At 44.1% G+C, this 18669-nt stretch overlaps 1 protein-coding gene across 5 annotated transcripts; it reads left to right on the top strand.

Moving 5' to 3' along the window:
* The first annotated feature begins 2485 nt into the window (after positions 1–2485).
* ARGLU1 (arginine and glutamate rich 1) lies at positions 2486–18357 on the top strand. 5 transcript variants are annotated; one of them, XM_056555723.1, is made up of 5 exons: positions 2493–2938; positions 6637–6696; positions 8155–8380; positions 13621–13704; positions 17036–18357. In XM_056555723.1, the coding sequence occupies exons 1-5, from the start codon at positions 2616–2618 to the stop codon at positions 17198–17200; spliced, it is 858 nt and encodes a 285-aa protein (XP_056411698.1). In that variant the 5' UTR covers positions 2493–2615; the 3' UTR covers positions 17201–18357. The 5 variants fall into 5 exon arrangements, with proteins under 5 accessions (XP_056411697.1, XP_056411696.1, XP_056411699.1 ...); XM_056555725.1 differs by lacking the exon at positions 6637–6696 and having other exon boundaries at positions 2496–2938; XM_056555722.1 differs by lacking the exons at positions 13621–13704; positions 17036–18357 and having other exon boundaries at positions 2486–2938; positions 8158–9338.
* Positions 18358–18669: the final 312 nt, after the last annotated feature.

Raw genomic sequence — 18669 nt, 5'->3', positions numbered from 1 at the left:
TAGTTGTGGGGGTACTGTGGATGGCTTAGTTGTGGGGGTACTGTGGATGGCTTAGTTGTGGGGGTACTGTGGATGGCTTAGTTGTGGGGGTACTGTGGATGGCTTAGTTGTGGGGGTACTCTGGATGGCTTAGTTGTGGGGGTACTGTGGATGGCTTAGTTGTGGGGGTACTATGGATGGCTTAGTTGTGGGGGTACTATGGATGGCTTAGTTGCAGAAGTACTATGGATGGCTTAGTTGTGGGGGTATTATGGATAGCTTAGTTGTGGGTACTATGGATGGCTTAGTTGTGTGGGTACTATGGATGGCTTAGTTGTGGGGGTACTATGGATGGCTTAGTTGTGGGGGTACTATGGATGGCTTAGTTGTGGGGGTACTATGGATGGCTTAGTTGTGGGGGTACTATGGATGGCTTAGTTGTGGGGGTACTATGAAAGCTTCAGTTGTGGGGGTACTGTGGATGGCTTAGTTGTGTGGGTACTATGGATGGCTTAGTTGTGGAAGTACTATGGATGGCTTAGTTGTGGGGGTACTATGGATGGCTTAGTTGTGGGGGTACTATGGATGGTTTAGTTGTGGGGGTACTATGGATGGCTTAGTTGCGGGGGTACTATGGATGGCTTAGTTGTGGAAGTACTATGGATGGCTTAGTTGTGGGGGTACTATGGATAGCTTAGTTGTGTGGGTACTATGAATGGCTTAGTTGTGGGGGTACTATGGATGGCTTAGTTGTGGAAGTACTATGGATGGCTTAGTTGTGGGGGTACTATGGATAGCTTAGTTGTGTGGGTACTATGAATGGCTTAGTTGTGGGGGTACTATGGATGGCTTAGTTGTGGAAGTACTATGGATGGCTTAGTTGTGGGGGTACTATGGATAGCTTAGTTGTGTGGGTACTATGGATGGCTTAGTTGTGGGGGTACTACTATGGATGGCTTAGTTGTGGGGGTACTATGGATGGCTTAATTGTGGGGGTACTATGGATGGCTTAGTTGTGGGGGTACTATGGATGGCTTAGTTGTGGGGGTACTGTGGATGGCTTAGTTGTGGGGGTACTGTGGATGGCTTAGTTGTGGGGGTACTATTGATGGCTTAGTTGTGGGGGTACTATGGATGGCTTAGTTGTGGGGGTACTGTGGATGGCTTAGTTGTGGGGGTACTGTGGATGGCTTAGTTGTGGGGGTACTGTGGATGGCTTAGTTGTGGGGGTACTGTGGATGGCTTAGTTGTGGGGGTACTGTGGATGGCTTAGTTGTGGGGGTACTCTGGATGGCTTAGTTGTGGGGGTACTGTGGATGGCTTAGTTGTGGGGGTACTATGGATGGCTTAGTTGTGGGGGTACTATGGATGGCTTAGTTGCAGAAGTACTATGGATGGCTTAGTTGTGGGGGTATTATGGATAGCTTAGTTGTGGGTACTATGGATGGCTTAGTTGTGTGGGTACTATGGATGGCTTAGTTGTGGGGGTACTATGGATGGCTTAGTTGTGGGGGTACTATGGATGGCTTAGTTGTGGGGGTACTATGGATGGCTTAGTTGTGGAAGTATTATGGATGGCTTAGTTGTGGGGGTACTATGGATGGCTTAGTTGTGGAAGTATTATGGATGGCTTAGTTGTGGGGGTACTATGGATGGCTTAGTTGTGGGGGTACTATGAAAGCTTCAGTTGTGGGGGTACTGTGGATGGCTTAGTTGTGTGGGGACTATGGATGGCTTAGTTGTGGAAGTACTATGGATGGCTTAGTTGTGTGGGTACTATGGATGGCTTAGTTGTGGGGGTACTATGGATGGCTTAGTTGTGGGGGTACTACTATGGATGGCTTAGTTGTGGGGGTACTATGGATGGCTTAGTTGTGGGGGTACTATGGATGGCTTAGTTGTGGGGGTACTGTGGATGGCTTAGTTGTGGGGGTACTACTATGGATGGCTTAGTTGTGGGGGTACTACTATGGATGGCTTAGTTGTGGGGGTACTGTGGATGGCTTAGTTGTGGGGGTACTGTGGATGGCTTAGTTGTGGGGGTACTGTGGATGGCTTAGTTGTTGGGGTACTATGGATGGCTTAGTTGTGGGGGTACTATGGATGGCTTAGTTGTGGGGGTACTATGGATGGCTTAGTTGTGGGGGTACTATGGATGGCTTAGTTGTGGGGGTACTATGGATGGCTTAGTTGTGGGGGTACTGTGGACATCATATGGAAACATAAAGCTGTGACTGTTTTACTTTGATTTGGTTGCACTCAATGTTAAAGATCCCGTGTGGATGGCAGATGTAGAGGCCTCACAGACACATCTACATTTAGCCATTGATCATCCTGTAGCTGTGAGCTCCTCCATTCACCATCACCTCTCATAACGTTATGGGATGAACACGCCCCTAACCTACAATTCCTTCCAGCAGGTCAGCGATCAATGTCCGCGCATGCGCACACGGGGAGACGTCTGAAGACATCGGCGCGCGTTGGATTGTGGGACTAGTGGCGCATGCGTGTTACTTGTGCCGCGCAGGATTGTGGGGCTTGCTGTGAGTGGCGCAGAGTAGAAGCGGCCGCCATCTTGTCCTCGTCCATTGATTTGTGTATTCAGGCCTCTGGTTGCATAACCACCGAGCGGAGATATGGGGCGGTCACGTAGTCGGAGCTCATCCCGTTCTAAGCACGTCAAAAGCGGCAAGCACAATAAGAAGCGCAGCCGCTCCCGGGAGAAGGAGCGAGTGAGGAAACGCTCTAAATCCCGGGAGGGCAAGAGGAACCGGAGGCGGGAGTCCAGATCCAGGTCCCGCTCCAACACGGCGGCTCGCAGGGAGCGGGAAAGACCGGTGACTCCGCCTGACCGCATCGATATCTTCGGGCGGACGCTTAGTAAGAGGAGCAGCCTGGACGAGAAGCAGAAGCGGGAGGAGGAGGAGAAGAAGATCGAGTACGAGCGCCAGAGGCGGATGTGAGTGCAGGGACGGGCAGACACCGACTAGGCCTCGCCGGGCTATACCCACAGGAGGGCACAACCGGTCACGGCTCAGCTTTTATATCTGAACCAGTTGTGGTAAAGTGAAAGCTGAGCTGTGATTGGCTGTTATTGGGACAGGGTTTCTTTAGGCAGTGTAGACCCCAAGCTGTTGCAAAACTACAACTCCCATCATGGCCGGACAGCCTACGGCTGTCCGGGCATGATAGGAGTTGTAGTTTTGCAACAGCTGGGGGTGTACAGTTTGGAGACCATCGCAGATTACCGCCATCAATCCCATAACTGTAGTTATAATACATGCGGCAGTGTCAGGCTCTATTCACACCTGCGTTCAGGGTACACTGTGGCTATGGTGACATCCGAGGTACGGACATGATGGGAGAATCTCAGCGGTCCACATATCTGTGCTGGGATCCGCACGGACCTAGTGTGACCACATTTGGATCATTCTCTACACGTATCCAGCTTTTGAATGCGGCAGATCACTCAGTCTGAAGTTGGATAACTTGGAAGATCACAGGTGACTGTAATTGGATTCAATGGCACCCGTGCCCATCTGAGCAAAGATGTCGTCAGCTGATTTTGGGCTTTTCCTGTCGGATCTGTGCACGGAGGCACAAAACGCAATCTGAATACATAACTGAGCTAGTATTGGTATACTAGGGGTTATGTTCAAGGAGTACTCTGGGATGTGAAAACTTATACCCTATCGTAAGGATAGGGGATAAGTTTCAGATTGTAGCGGGACCGACAGCTGAGAACCACCCGCGATCTCCTGCACGGGGCCCCGACTCTCTGGCCAAATAGTGTGTTGACCACTGCATGAAGCGGCGGCTGACACACACACCCTCTATGTAGCGCTATGGCAGAGACGGGGATTGCCAAATGCAGAGTTTCGGCTCTCCCATAGCATTGTATTGAGGGGCCTGTCAGCAGCTGCTTTGTGCGGTTGTCAAACATGCCTCCTTCCTGTGGACTGTCCGGGCCCCGTATGGGAGATCGCAGGAGGTCCCAGCTGTCAGACCCCCTGCTATCTGAAACTTAAAGGGGTAGTCCAGTGGTGAACAACTTATCCCCTATCCTAAGGATAGGGGATAAGTTTGAGATCCCGGGGGATTCGGCCGCTGGGGCCCCGGCTCTCCGGCCAGATAGCGGGTGTCGACCACCGCACGAAGCGGCGGCCGACACGCCCCCTCAATACATCTCTATGGCAAAGCCGGAGATTGCCGAAGGCAGCGATTCGGCTCTGCCATAGAGTTGTATTGAGGGGGGGTGTCGGCCGCCTATTCGTGCGGAGGTCGACACGCCCCCTTCCCACGGGCTGTCGGGGCTCCCAGCGGTTGGACCCCCTGCGATCTCAAACTTATCCCCTATCCTTAGGATAGGGGATAAGTTGTTCACCACTGTACTACTCCTTTAACCCTGATAGGGTTTAATTTTTCATATGCCGGAGTGCTCCTTTCAGTTCATGTGTCGTTTTGCTAGACTTAAAGGGAACCAATCAGATTTTACCCTATATAATGCTTGGCAAAGCGGTATATAGGGTAAAATCTTTATCCTCACCATCCCCGGGGGGTGCTCCTGCCCGTGGGGATGGTGAGGATATGAACTTATAAACTAGTCCCCACCAGGCCTGCAAGTAGTTCCCTGGGCGGGGAGCTCCTCTTGCCTAGTCCCGTTGCTTTGGCCGGCAGCGACTTGATTGACTGTGAGCAGAGCGATGATGCGGCCCATCAATCAAGTCTAGGTAAGAGGAGCTCCCCACATAGGGGACTAGTTTATAACTTCATATCCTCACAATCCGCAGGAGCTTCCCCCTAGGAATGGTGAGGATAAGGGTTTTACCCTAATATAATGCTCTGCCAAGCGTTAAAAGGAACAATCAGATTGTACCCTATATGAGTGCTGGTGGTTGCAATAGTTGAGGGTGTATTCACACGTGCAGTATCCTGTGCATGTTTATGCTGGATTTGAAGCTGCAGAGTTCATTGTAAACTAAATGACTAAACACCACTTCACGTGTGTGTAGGATACTGTACATGTGAATAAAACCTAAATAAGTTGTCTAGCCTCGCTGTTTCAGCTTTCCGCTCAGCTCCTCCATGTCTGCTGCAGGAGGAGGGGGTCAGAAAAGCAGGGAAGTCAATTTATGTAACTCCAATTGACTATACCAGGAGTTTAGAAAACAGCGGGGCTACATTGCACAATTCCAATTCAAGCCAAATAGAAGTTACGCAAATTGCTAAATTTCCCCCGTAGACTCAATGTAGGTATGCCAACATAAACCTCCAACAAGACACTTATCAAGTATCAGTATAGCTGGTGAGGCCCAGTGAACTCCAAATAGAAGGCAGTGTCTGAGGGCCCCCGCTTCACATCGGGAAACCCTTATGTATACTGTGCAGTATCAATTGCCATCTGTAGGCCTCGTACTGTTTGTGTGGTGTGCCCTGTAAACCAATGTTTCCCAACCAGGGTGCCTCCAGCTGTTTCATAACTACAACTCCCAGCATGCCCAGACAGTGCTAGGAGTTTTAATCTCCCACTGGCTGATGGCACCCTGTTTGGGATTCGCTGCTGTAAAAACATGCCCTTCTGGCATTGACTGGGTCTGGACTAGTGCTGGGCGGTATGACCAAAAATGTGTATCACTGTATTTTTCAAACTTATGGCGGTTCCCCCCCTCTCGAATGAATTATCAGCCGCAGTGCACTGGGGAACTAATCATATATGACCCGCGGGTGCTGCTCTGCTTTTCCTCCCCTCCACCGAATCAGCCGCAGCGAGCTGTCCCCACATTGGGGAACTAATCGTGTTACCTGCAGGTGCTGCTCTCCTTCTCCTCCTGTGAGCGGCGGCACTGGAAATCACCGAGTTGTGAGGCACAGGACGGAGACCGGAAGCTGTCGCCTGACCCAGCAAGCACAGAATACCAGTGAGCCGCGGGCGCTGCAGAACTTCTGATCGGAAGCTCTGCAGCGCCCGCGGCTCACTGGTTTTCTGCGTTTGCAGGGGGAGGTAACAGCTTCCGTTCTCCAAACAGAAGTCCTGCGCCCCGCGGCTCACAACTCATTCATTTCCAGCTCCGCGGCTAATATGACTAGTTCCCCGATGTGGGGTCAGCGATGCGGCTGATAGTTCATTCATTCGAGGGGGGAGGGGCCCGACCAGTATTGTGGTATAGGGAAAAATTAATAACTTAGAGAAAAAACACACCGGTATTCGGTATGAACCAGTATATTGCCCAGCACTAGTCTGGACCCACTCTCCATGCTTGCTAGGTGTTTAGCAGGGGTCTCAAGTTTTGCAACATCTGGAGGGCCACAGTTTTAGACCACTGGTGTATAGGATACACAGAACATGTATGCTGAAAATAATTTGACCTTGCTTTAGCTCAGTTGTCTTTCATGTGGTCAACATCTCGGGGTTAAAGGGGTTTTCTTGCTATAACAAGTGATGGCTTTTGGCTTGGTTATGTCATTACTTTTTAACCCACCAAACTCCAGTTTTCTGCTGTTCAGGCTACTGCCCTTTAATTTCCTGAATTGGCGGTGGTCCCATCAGGCAGACCCCTATTAGTTCTGGCTCTGTTTCTTAATACTATATTGTGGGAATATACTGATAATGTATAGTTCCAGTTTTGTTATTTTCCACATTTAATATTTATTTCTTAGGCAGTATTACGGCTCCAACAACTGGATCTCTTTGGATTCTGCTGAAACAAACTCAAAAAGGTGCACCTTCTTCATAAATACCTTAGATCTAAGCAAGTTTCTAAGTGTTGTCCGGGCCGAAGTGAGATTGGGCAAAAATATGCGGCAGTGTTGAATTGTGGCAGCTGGTGCCATAATATGGATTCATGCACATGATATTAAAGGACTATTGTCCAGGACAACTTAGCCCCTATCCAAAGCACGATGGTCCGACTGTTGGGACCCCCGCAATCTCCTGCACTGCACCCTGGCTCTCCCCCGGAATGGAGCATATCAACCACCGCACGAAGCGACAGCCGACACTCCCCCTCCGTGTACCTCAGTGGGAGAGCCGGAAATACAGTGGGACACCCCGTGATCAGACACACCTCCCCTATCCTTTAGATAGGGGATAAGTTGTCCTGCATGAAAGTTCTCCTTTAATGATGGGAATAATGTGGTTCATCCCTTTTCAGATCATCCATACAAACAGTCCAACCAGAAGATAGCTTAAAGGGAACCTGCCATCAGTTTTATGCTGCCCAAACAGAGCATAAAATCTAAGCAGGCAGCACAATTCTGGGACACTGATTTACTGCAGTAAGGACCCGGCTAAGTAGTAATGGGGGCTGGTCTCTCAAGGCTGCTGTCCACCCTCTGTCTTGAGTGACGCTTCTCTCTATATATACAAATAGAAAGATACGCCTCACTCGTGCTGGCACAGTCAGAAGCAGCCACCAGGATCACAGTGACCCCACTCCCTCAGGGATCAATGGCATCATTGGAATTACCAGTTTTGTCACGTATTAGGCTAGGTTCAGACTACGGAATCTCTGGGCAGAAAATTTCTGCACGGAGATTCCGAGTGCGGCCAATGCCGACTGAATCAGTAGGCACTAGGACCGCGCGGACACTGCAGTCTCCCATAGACTGCAATGTGTTCCGCGCGGATTTCCGCCTGAAGAAAGAGCAACGCCATTCTTCAGGCGGAAATTTCCAAGCGGATTTTCCGTTCACAAATTCCGAAGTGTGAACTTGTGAACGGAAACCCATTCACTACACTATACATTTTAGCAAGCGGAATTTCTAAAAGAACATATTCCATACCTTTTATTTTATATTTTTCTGGGGGGGGAAAACCCAAAAAGTGCTTTTGGGGAGAAAAAAAATTTCCAATGTTTCAAATATAATTTTTTTTTAATCTCTAGATAGCAGTATCAGAAACTGAAATAGTTTTGTGTTTTTTTGTAACATGAATTACATCTTTCTGGGTTTGGTGGCCAGTAACAGTAGGGATAACACACCCTATAGCTCTAGTCATATTGTAGATGGAGAAAGTTGATGCTTTACTCCCCTTGGCCCTCTTAGATTTTCATATGGAGTTTGCAGAAGTAAGGGAGACACTTGGACTGTAAGCTGGTTATACATATATATATATATAGGTTGTTCTAGCATTGTTAAAATAACTACTTAGACCTTGTTTTTCCCCACTTAATCCAGTAGACAACAAGAAATTGAAGAAAAACTGATAGAGGAGGAAACGGCTCGACGCGTGGAAGAGCTTGTCGCCAAGCGCGTGGAAGAAGAGTTAGAGAAAAGGAAAGATGAAATTGAACGAGAAGTTCTTCGGCGGGTCGAGGAGGCTAAGCGCATCATGGAAAAGCAGTTGCTCGAAGAACTCGAGCGACAGAGGCAAGCCGAGCTTGCTGCACAAAAAGCCAGAGAGGTAACGCTCGGTCGTTTGGAAAGTAGTGACAGTCCATGGCAAAACTTTCTCACTCTTTGTTGTTTTCTTGTAGTACGTAGTTGTTGTTGTTCTGCATTCTGGGTCCCTTATTTGGATGTCTTGAAGCATCTATATTGTTACCTTTTTGGTGTTGAGAGGACTGTGCAGTATGTTATCTCTATTTGCTTTGGTTCCGTAAAGGTACCATTCGGGTTTATTGTTGGCAATGCATGTGAAACTTTTGCCATGGCTGTAGTGTTTTTTTGAACGTTTAAATCTCTAAGTTTCATTAAAGAAAACAAGAAAAACTAGCTATTGCCAGCTAAGATGTCATGTCGCTGAGCATGTTAACCAATATTGGCCACTGTTCGCCCACTCATGTGCATCTTTTTTTTTTTTCCTGTATCAAAGGTGGTGGTGTTCTCATTTACTTAAGTACTAATCCTTTTAATGAGCTTATTACACAGAAAATAACCATTGTTTTCTCCCCATGTTTGTTCAGATCATCATTCACGTGTTCAGTGACTAGTCATAACATCCTTTCTTCCTTATACACAGCCTTGAAGGAATCAAGCTGCCTTCATATAAGTACATATATTGCTTTCCAACAGGTGGAGATATACAAAAAAAATAATATATATATATATATATATATATATATATATATATATATATATATATATATGAGTGTAGTGGTAATTGGCTACTGAATGCTATTGTTTTCTGGGCATTAAAGCCAGAGATCAGGAAGTCAAACCAATGGTCCATTGCACATGCATTTCTATAAAAATGCAATCCCCCCCCCCCCTGTTTCTGGATGTTAATAGTAATGGAAACATCAGAAAGATTTCATGAAAGACTCATGGCAGACTTTCATGTGAGCTTTTCATATTAAGCTGTTGAACCACTTCCTCCATACAGTAGGCATTATCTCTGTTGATTTCATTTGGATGTTCATGTTGTTCATATAAAAAAATGAACACAGTAAACTTTTTTTCATTAGTTTTATCATTGATTTATGGTATATAACCAAAATATATACAGTGATCCCTCAACTTGCAATGGCTCAGGTTACAAGATTGTCAACATATTGCGATCTTTTCTGGACATTGTAACTTGAAACCAGACTCAACATACAATGCTACAGACAGTCCAGATCTGTGAAACATGTCAATGGTTGTAAGAACTGACCAATCAGAATGGTTATTTCAATGGTAAACCGCCTGTATAGGGTGCATGCACACCACGTCTTTGCAATACAGTTCCTATATGAAAAATGATGTCGGTGGCATCTGTTTTTTAAGAAAAAACTGTACGTTTTTAACTTTTCACTCCATTTTGAATAAAGTTTCACTTGTTTGATTGAAATTCCAAGGAAAAAAAACTGCATAGTCAAAAACCGGATGGAACCGTACGCACATACAGTTCTGTACGGTTCCCGTTGACTCCCATGTTCAAAAAAAAATATATACTGTTTAATACAGTTTTTTTTCACCTGGACCAAAAAACGTGGTAAACTACGGTTTTGGGTACGGGTAAAAAAACAAACAAAAAAATAAATAAAAGAATGGACAATACTATACAAGACGCAGAACGGACTAAACCGGATGATGCGTTTGACATACGGTTTACTATGTTAAGTTAATGCATACAGTTTTCTATACAGTTCCATACAGTTTTTAACTTGAAACCGTATACTGGAACTGTATAGCAAAAACGTGGTGTGCGTGCACCCTCACTGAAGTGCATGCACGGACTGGCCTTCTGGTAGCGCCTCCCTACAGTACAGGGAGGTACTACATATTCTTTTTGTGCCAGTTAGCTGCTCCTTTGGACACCAGGTGAAGGCAGCTTTGTTTTACTTTTTTAGGACATTGCGTGTACTGTACAGGACCCTGAAGAAGCTCCTGTCCTCCACGTAGACAGTGGTTTACGACTTCCAGCAGCTCTTTCTTTCGTTAGGACTTGCTTTATCTGTATTAGTTATCTACTTATTTTTCTTTAATCCTCGCTTTTTTTTCCTAATTTTGGAGGCTTTAGATCAAGAAGGGTCTCAAACTGGTGGCCCTCCAGATGTTGCAAAACTTCAACTTCCAGCATTCCCGACAGCCATTAGCTGCAGAAAATGGCTTTCACGGCATGCTGGGAATTAAAGTTTTGCAACATCTGGAGGGCTGCCAGTTTGAGACCCCTAGTTTAGAACTTATTACCAGTTTTCCATAGACTATAATAATACTGCACTTCGGAAGAGATCAGTAGCTTGTGAAAAATCCAATTCGGAGTGCTGATTTGTCATTACTTAGTTGTCCATAGAGTTATGGTCTCAACATACAATGGTCGTCCTGAAACCAATTAATATTGTAATTGGAGGGACCACTGTATATATGTATGGTCCAACATGAAACAAGCAGCTAAAGGCAGATGGACTTTTGTCCTAGCAGCATAGTTACAGCAGCCAGTCCTTATACCAGTATTACCCAACCAGGGTCCCTCCAGCTGTTGCAAAACTACAACTCCCAGCATGCCCGGACAGCCAACGGCTGTCTAGGCATCCTGGGAGTTGTTGTCTTGCAACAGCTGGAGGCACCCTGGTTGGGAAACATTGCCTTATACTCATGGGTTCTCCTCGGTAATCTAGCACTTGGACTGTCTCTCAGTCCCAGCAGTGCTTTTAACATGGCCCAAATGACAAACTTATAACTGTACAGGAAGGAAGGCAGATGTTGGCATAGACCTGTATTTCAGTGCTAACTTTTAGGTCATTTGCGTCCATTCTAGTTGTGATTCTGAGCCCTGCCCCGTATAATCTGTAGTTTATGTGGAGAAAAATGAGTTTCCCTTTATCTTGTCACTGCTGTAATTGTGATTTGTACAGGGTGGGCCATTTATATGGATCCACCTTAATAAAATGGAATTGGTTGGTGATAACTTCCTGTTTGTGGCACATTAGTATATGTGAGGGGGGAAACTTTCAAGATGGTTGGTGACCATTTTGAAGTCGGCCATTTTGAATCCAACTTTTGTTTTTTTAATAGGAAGAGGGTCATGTGACATATCAAACTTATTGGGAATTTCACAAGAAAAACAATGATGTGCTTGGTTTTAATGTAACTTTATAACACATGTAAATGCTAGCACAGGCTTCCAGTATCAGTAGTTTCAGGTGCTGCACATCTCGTATCTTCAAAGCATAGACAATTGCCTTCAGATGACCCCAAAGATAAGTCTAAGGGGGTCAGATCGGGAGACCTTGGGCCATTCAACTGGCCCACGACGACCAATCCACTTTCCAGGAAACTGTTCCTCTAGGAAGGCATAATGTGGTGGTGCACCATCTTGCTGGAAAAACTCAGGGAACGTGCCAGCTTCAGTGCATAAAGAGGGAAACACATCATCATGTAGCAATTTCCCATATCCAGTGGCCTTGATGTTTCCATTGATGAAGAATGGCCCCACTATCTTTGTACCCCATATACCACACCATACCATCAATTTTTGTGTTCCAACAGTCTTGGAGGGATCTATCCAATGTGGGTTAGTGTCAGACCAATAGCGGTGGTTTTGTTTGTTAACTTCACCATTCACATAAAAGTTTACCTCATCACTTAACAAAATCTTCTGCGTAAACAGAGGGTCCTGTTCCAATTTTTGTTTTGCCCATTCTGCAGCACCTGAAACTACGGATACTGGAAGCCTGTGCTAGCATTTCTCCTGCGGTGTATATAGTAGTATATAGCAGTGTATACGGATACTGGAAGCCTGTGCTAGCATTTCTCCTGCGGTGTTGCTATCAGTGTGTGAAGAGTGGGAGAAGAGGGTTGCATTGACAATCTAACACAATGAGCAGCACATTGAACACATTTTATAAGTGGTCAGAAACTTGTAAATAACTCATGAAAGAATAAAGTTACATTAAAACCAAGCACCACATTGTTTTTCTTGTGAAATTCCCAATAAGTTTGTGTCACATGACTCTCTTCCTATTGAAAAAACAAAAGTTGGATTCAAAATGTCCGCCATGGTCACCACCCACCTTGAAAAGTTTCCCCCCTCACATATACTAATGTGCCACAAACAGGAAGGTAATATCACCAACCTTTCCCATTTTATTAAGGTGTATGCATATAAATGGCCCACCATGTAGTTCTAAAACAATAGGCAGTAGCCTGGTACTGGTCATAATTTTAAATAACTTTTTTCCTTCATTTACTACGCTTTCAGTATTTTTTTTTTTTTTTTTTTAGTTTTGCTGAATATTTTTATTTTGCGTACGCAAGTCTGTGTGCATTTTCAACCAAAGTTTCATATCCACACTTTAACATCTTATTTTTTTTTAAGGTGCATTTCTGCTGTGGTAATGAAAAAATATGTATTGGTCTCTTATAGTCTCTTTATATGTTGCATTCTTGGAAATGTGCAGCTATATTCAGAAATGAGAGAAATGTATGCATTTACAGCAAAAGAAGCAACTAAAAACTTTTTTTTCTTTATTTTTTTCAATTGCACAAAATATTGATTGCACCGATAAACTGGCAGTGCTGTGCTTTTTAGACTTTCCCCAGGTCCTCGGCAGCGGATTGTATTTGACTAACAATAAAATGTATGTTTGTTATGAATTGTTTGCCTTAGGAATGATGAATTACGTATTTTTGTTCCCTCTTACTATAAACATCTGCATTCCTCAGCTCAGCCTTCCTTGTATGTTTCTTATATTTGGCTGAGCTGCTGATGGCAGGTGTTGCCAAGCTAACAGTACAAATCATTTTAAAGAGGAAGCTGGCGCGTATGGCAGCTGAGGAGCACACTCTGCAGGACACTGGACAAGACAGTAAATATTCAACTTTTAATGCTGATTAAAGGAGTATAGGTAAAGAATACGTAGGTATACGTTATTGGTGAGAACAACTATTCCCTTTATTTTTATATTTCCGTTTTCCTTAATAATTTCATGTACATTACCCAGTTTTGTAGTTGTCCTTGTTGATCTGTCTGGCTATAATAAAGATAACTAGTAATTGCTAGGACAGGTTAGGGAGGGTTTATTTCATTGTTTGGATTGGGAGGGTCGAGCTGAACCTAGTGTTAGAAAATGAGTGTAGTGACTGCACTGTTTGATGTTGTAACAGAATATGGCGGCTCTAGCGCTGCCCCTTAAGTCCCAATGAAATTGAGGCAAATTAGCGTAAGATGTGCAGCCGACTACTGCCAAATTCTAACATTTTACTGTATCCTCCATATAGGAAGAAGAAAGAGCAAAACGTGAGGAACTGGAGCGAATACTTGAAGAAAATAACCGTAAAATTGCTGAAGCCCAGGCTAAACTGGTAAGTTATACCACCTTAAGTTTTTATGTTAACTTTTTTTTTTTTTTAAGAAATACACTGCTCAAAAAATAAAGGGAACACTTAAGCAACACAATGTAACTCCAAGTCAATCACACTTCTGTGAAATCACACTGTCCACTCAGGAAGCAACACTGATTGACAATCAATTTCACATGCTGTTGTGCAAATGGAACAGACAACAGGTGGAAATTATAGGAAATTAGCAAGACTCCCCCAATAAAGGAGTGGGTCTGCAGGTGTGACCACAGACCACTTCTCAGTTCCTATGCTTCCTGGCTGATGATTTGGTCACTTTAGAATGCTGGTGGTGCTTTCACTCTAGTGGTAATATGAGACGTAGTCTACAACCCACACAAGTGGCTCAGGTAGTGCAGCTCATCCTGGATGGCACATCAATGCGAGCTGTGGCAAGAAGGTTTGCTGCGTCTGTCAGCATAGTGGCCAGAGCATGGAGGCTCTACCATGAGATAGGCAAGTACATCAGGAGACGTGTAGGAGGGTAACAACCCAGCAGCAGGACCGCTACCTCTGCCTTTGTGCAAGGAGGAGCACTGCCAGAGCCCTGCAAAATGACCTCCAGCAGGCCATAAATGTGCATGTGTCTACTCAAATGGTCAGGGTCCGACATCAACAGGTGGGGGTTGTGCTTACAACCCAACACCGTGGAGGACATTTGGCACTTGCCAGAGAACACCAAGATTGGCAAATTTGCCACTGGTGCCCTGTGCTCTTCACAGATGAAAACAGGTTCACACTGAGCACATGTGACAGTCTGGAGATGCCGTGGAGAACGTTCTGCTGCCTGCAACATCCTCCAGCATGACCAGTTTGGCGGTGGGTTAGTAATGGTGCGGGGGGGCCCGCACAACTCTCCATGTGCTTGCCAGAGGTAGCCTGAATGCCATTAGGTTCCCGAGATGAGATCCTCAGACCCCTTGTGAGACCATATGCTGGTGCAGTTGGCCTTGGGTTCCTCCTAATGCACGACAATGCTAGACCTCATGTGGCTGGAGTGTCAGCAGTTCCTGCAAGAGGAAGGCATTGATGCTATGGAGTGGCTCGCCCGTTCCCCAGACCTGAATCCGATTGAGCGCATCTGGGACATCATGTCTTGCTCCATCCACCAACGCCACGTTGCACCACAGACTCCAGGAGTTGGTGGATGCTTTAGTCCAGGTCTGGGAGGATGTCCCTCAGGAGACCATCCCCCACCTCATCAGGAGCATGCCCAGGCATTGTAGGGAGGTCATACGGGCACCTGGAGGCCACACAAAATACTGATCCTCATTTTGACTTGTTTTAAAGACATTACATCAAAGTTGGATCAGCCTGTAGTCTGGTATTCCACTTTGATTTTGAGTGTGACTCCATATCCAGACCTCCATGGGTTGATACATTTTATTTCCATTGATAATTTTGTGTGATTTTGTTGTTGGTACACTCAGCTATGTAAAGAGGAAAGTATTTCATAGGATTATTTCATTCAGATTTAGGATGTGTTATCTTAGTGTTCCCTTTATTTTTTTGAGCAGTTTATTTCACAATCTATATTTTGTAACCCTGAAATTCCATTCTGGCCACTAGGGCTAAAACTAAGTTGAGACTTCCTGTTCTGTACAGATCAGTTCACTGTAATGCCTTTCTTCTAGGAACAGACAGGTTGACTACCATTATATAGATAACACTAGATCCACAATCATTCACAACTGAGATCAGACTCCCTTCTCCCTGTAGAATGGCCTTGGAAAAGGTCACAGGAAATGCTCTGTGCTGTCTCCAATTGATCTGAATGGTACATGTCCTGTCTATTGTCTATGCCCACAGGTCCTGTGTAAAGCATGTCACTAAATACTAATAGAAACGGCTCAGGCGAGATGACAGCTCCCATAATAATGCACAAAAAATTTTATATATTCCAATCAGCAAAAAGAAACAGATTGAAAAAAAAAAAAAATTCAGTTTCTGCCTCCAATCTAAAAAAATAATAGGCACATTTTATTTAAGCTGTATACACTAAGAATTGAGTTCACAATTTCTCAAGACTTCTTCTTTAAGAAATCACTTTAAGGGTAAGTTCACACGTAACTGATCCGCAGCGTATTTTATTTCTGCCTGGGCCTGTGTGTCTGCGGTAATCTGCTGCTATGAGCCCACACTGCACGACTGTAGTAAACTGCATGCATGTGCAGTTCACTCTAGGATATCATGGCAGCTCCTCTGCTACTTGAGTTAGGCAGATAACTGTGATGTCTAAGGGTAAACTGTGCATGCAGTTTTCTACAGTCATGCATATCCATAGCAGTGGATTGCTGCTACGAGTGGGGACGCAGGCGCAAGCAGGGGGTTCACTCTAGGGTCGGTCATCGGCGGGTTACACTGCAGGTCTGTTATGTGTGACTCTAACCTAAATGTGTGTTCTAAAAATAATGCCTTGTCTGCCTTTTATTTGTCCACTAAAGTCTATGTTCACACTGCCGCTGTGCCCCGCTAAAGGGAGCTCAGTCGCTTAGTTGGTTGGAATTGAGTTGAGCAGAGAAGAAAATACTGCATGGTTTTTTTCTTCCACTTAACTCCTTTTAAATACTGAACATCCGATGGATCCCACTTGTCATTTGGATTCATCGGTATAAGTTGTGCTCTGACCCATGCAGGGTCTGTTTGATGCACACACACCAAAAAAAAATAAAAAAAGCTGAATGGGTCGGAGCACAACAACATTGTGAACCTAGCTTTATATTGTCACCAGTACTACAAGCCTTGCATATAATGTATATGCTTTGATCAAACTAATTGCAGGTATGAATAAAAATTGGGATTGGCTACTCAAATGTAAATTCAGGTTGTCCATCACAATGGCTTGTTTAGTTTCATTAGGATCAGCTGCTCACTGACCCCTGCCCTGTAGAGAGCAGTCTCCCTATGACCAAACACAACAAGATTCAGTTAAACACATCAGCTACAGCAGAAATCTCATACATTATTGAAAACTACTTTAGGATCCAAGCAGTCAGCTGAGAGCATGACTGTGTATATGTGTGTGTGTATGTGTAAAATATATATAATATATATGTGTGTGTGTGTATATGTGTATATATATATATATATATATATATATATATATATATACACATACATACACACACGTGTGTTTATGTACCCACCACACTCCACATACACCACACTTCTAATGCTTTATTTGCATGAAACCATAAATCCATTTAATGTTAGAACTGCAAGATACTGTCCTTTTTTTTCATTCTTGAATTAGTTTCCTTTTTATTCATCTATTTATTTTTTCCCTCAACTCCAGGCTGAGGAGCAATTGAAAATTGTTGAAGAACAAAGAAAAATACATGAGGAAAGGATGAAACTTGAACAAGAGAGACAGCGACAACAAAAGGAAGAGCAAAAAATTATATTGGGCAAGGGAAAGTCGAGGCCGAAATTATCTTTCTCATTAAAAAGCCCAGATTGATTCTAGCCTATGAACATTGTCCTAACCGAGCTAAGACTATGTATGGTAGCTTCATGTTGAAGTGTCTTTTTTTTTTTTTTTTTTTTTTTTTGTCTGGAATATCAAATATCATTTCTCAAAGGGGCTGTGCTCTCAATTCCGTAATGTAGGTTTCATTTTTTATACAGTATATAGGTAAAACAGCTATTGACTAAATAAAATTTCTGTTAAATCCTTATCAGATTAATCTTTTTTATAATGTTTCATAATTTTTCTGTCCGTGTAAACATGGACTAGGTTCCCTTAAACTGCTTTCCATGATCTGGTAAGGATTTAACCTCCCCTGATTCTAGATTTTTTTTCACAGAAGAACATAGTTTGGTCTGATCTTTTACAAAGTATTGACTGTTTGCATCCATGAATTGCCACAGTATTGTTGGAACTTTGTCCCGTATTGTAAAACCAGTGTCCCCATGGTGCTGTTCCACTTGCACTCGATGTCCCGGTACAGGTAAGGATACAGATAGTAAAAGGATTCCCTTCAAAGTTTACCTAGTTCAGTATTGTCAGTACACAGTTGTTTTTAACTACTTTGATGCAACCCTATCAGATTTTTCCACAGTGTAAATACATCCATTTGCTGAATAAAGTCTTAAATGCCTCATGTATGTCACATATGTTGTGAATGTTTAAAAGGGATTTTCATTGGCTCATCTACATTCATCACACACTGTATTTTTGTAGAGAAGCTTAAGATGAATTTTTTTTTGTTTCTGCTGACTACCGTATTAGATGCTGTATCATGTTTAAGCAGCTGGTTGATGTCGCTGCCTGCGATAAATGCCTGAATACCTTCCACTTTCTAGTAATAACCTAAAGATGCATGCGCAAGCAATCAAGGAAATTCAGCCTCTTCAGTACATTCCCTGTTTTTGAGCATAACAAATGTTCAGAAAGTGAAGAGCAAACCTTGGAGAAGCAATAAAGCTACAAGTCCCACAAATGTTCAACGATTATCATTTTTTTCCCCTCACAATACTGCAGTACATGTGTTTTTTGTTGGAGAAAATCTCTGGACTGATCTTTTCTGCAAAAAGGATTTATTTTTAGTGTTCTTTCTCTAGAAACCTGCAAAATAAATGGGCATTAGTTTACAATAAAGGCAAACCCCTTCTGTCTCTTGTTTCAGGGGAAAGTTTTTTTTCTTTTTGTATTTAATGTGATCCTGTGTAGCTAAAGTTTTATTGTTTCATGAACATATCGGTATATTATTGATCATATGTAGAGATGAGCGAACTTACAGTAAATTTGATTCTTCACGAACTTCTCGGCTCAGCAGTTGACTTATCCTGCGAGAATTAGTTCAGCCTTCAGGTGCTCCGGTGGGCTGGAAAAGGTGGATACATTCCTAGGAAAGAGTCTCCTAGGACTGTATCCACCTTTTCCTGCCCACCGGAGCACCTGAAAGCTGAACTCATTTATGCAGGAAA

Source organism: Hyla sarda, chromosome 2, assembly GCF_029499605.1.
Source record: "Hyla sarda isolate aHylSar1 chromosome 2, aHylSar1.hap1, whole genome shotgun sequence".
Lineage (NCBI taxonomy): Eukaryota > Metazoa > Chordata > Amphibia > Anura > Hylidae > Hyla > Hyla sarda.
This window is presented reverse-complemented; position numbering and strand designations above follow the sequence as displayed.

Coding starts and splice junctions, on each gene's coding strand:
- ARGLU1 (XM_056555721.1), top strand. CDS start 2,616: ATGGGGCGGTCACGTAGTCGGAGCTCATCCCGTTCTAAGCACGTCAAA. Junction 2,939..6,636: donor TACGAGCGCCAGAGGCGGAT/GTGAGTGCAGGG, acceptor TTTATTTCTTAG/GCAGTATTACGGCTCCAACA. Junction 6,697..8,154: donor GCTGAAACAAACTCAAAAAG/GTGCACCTTCTT, acceptor CACTTAATCCAG/TAGACAACAAGAAATTGAAG.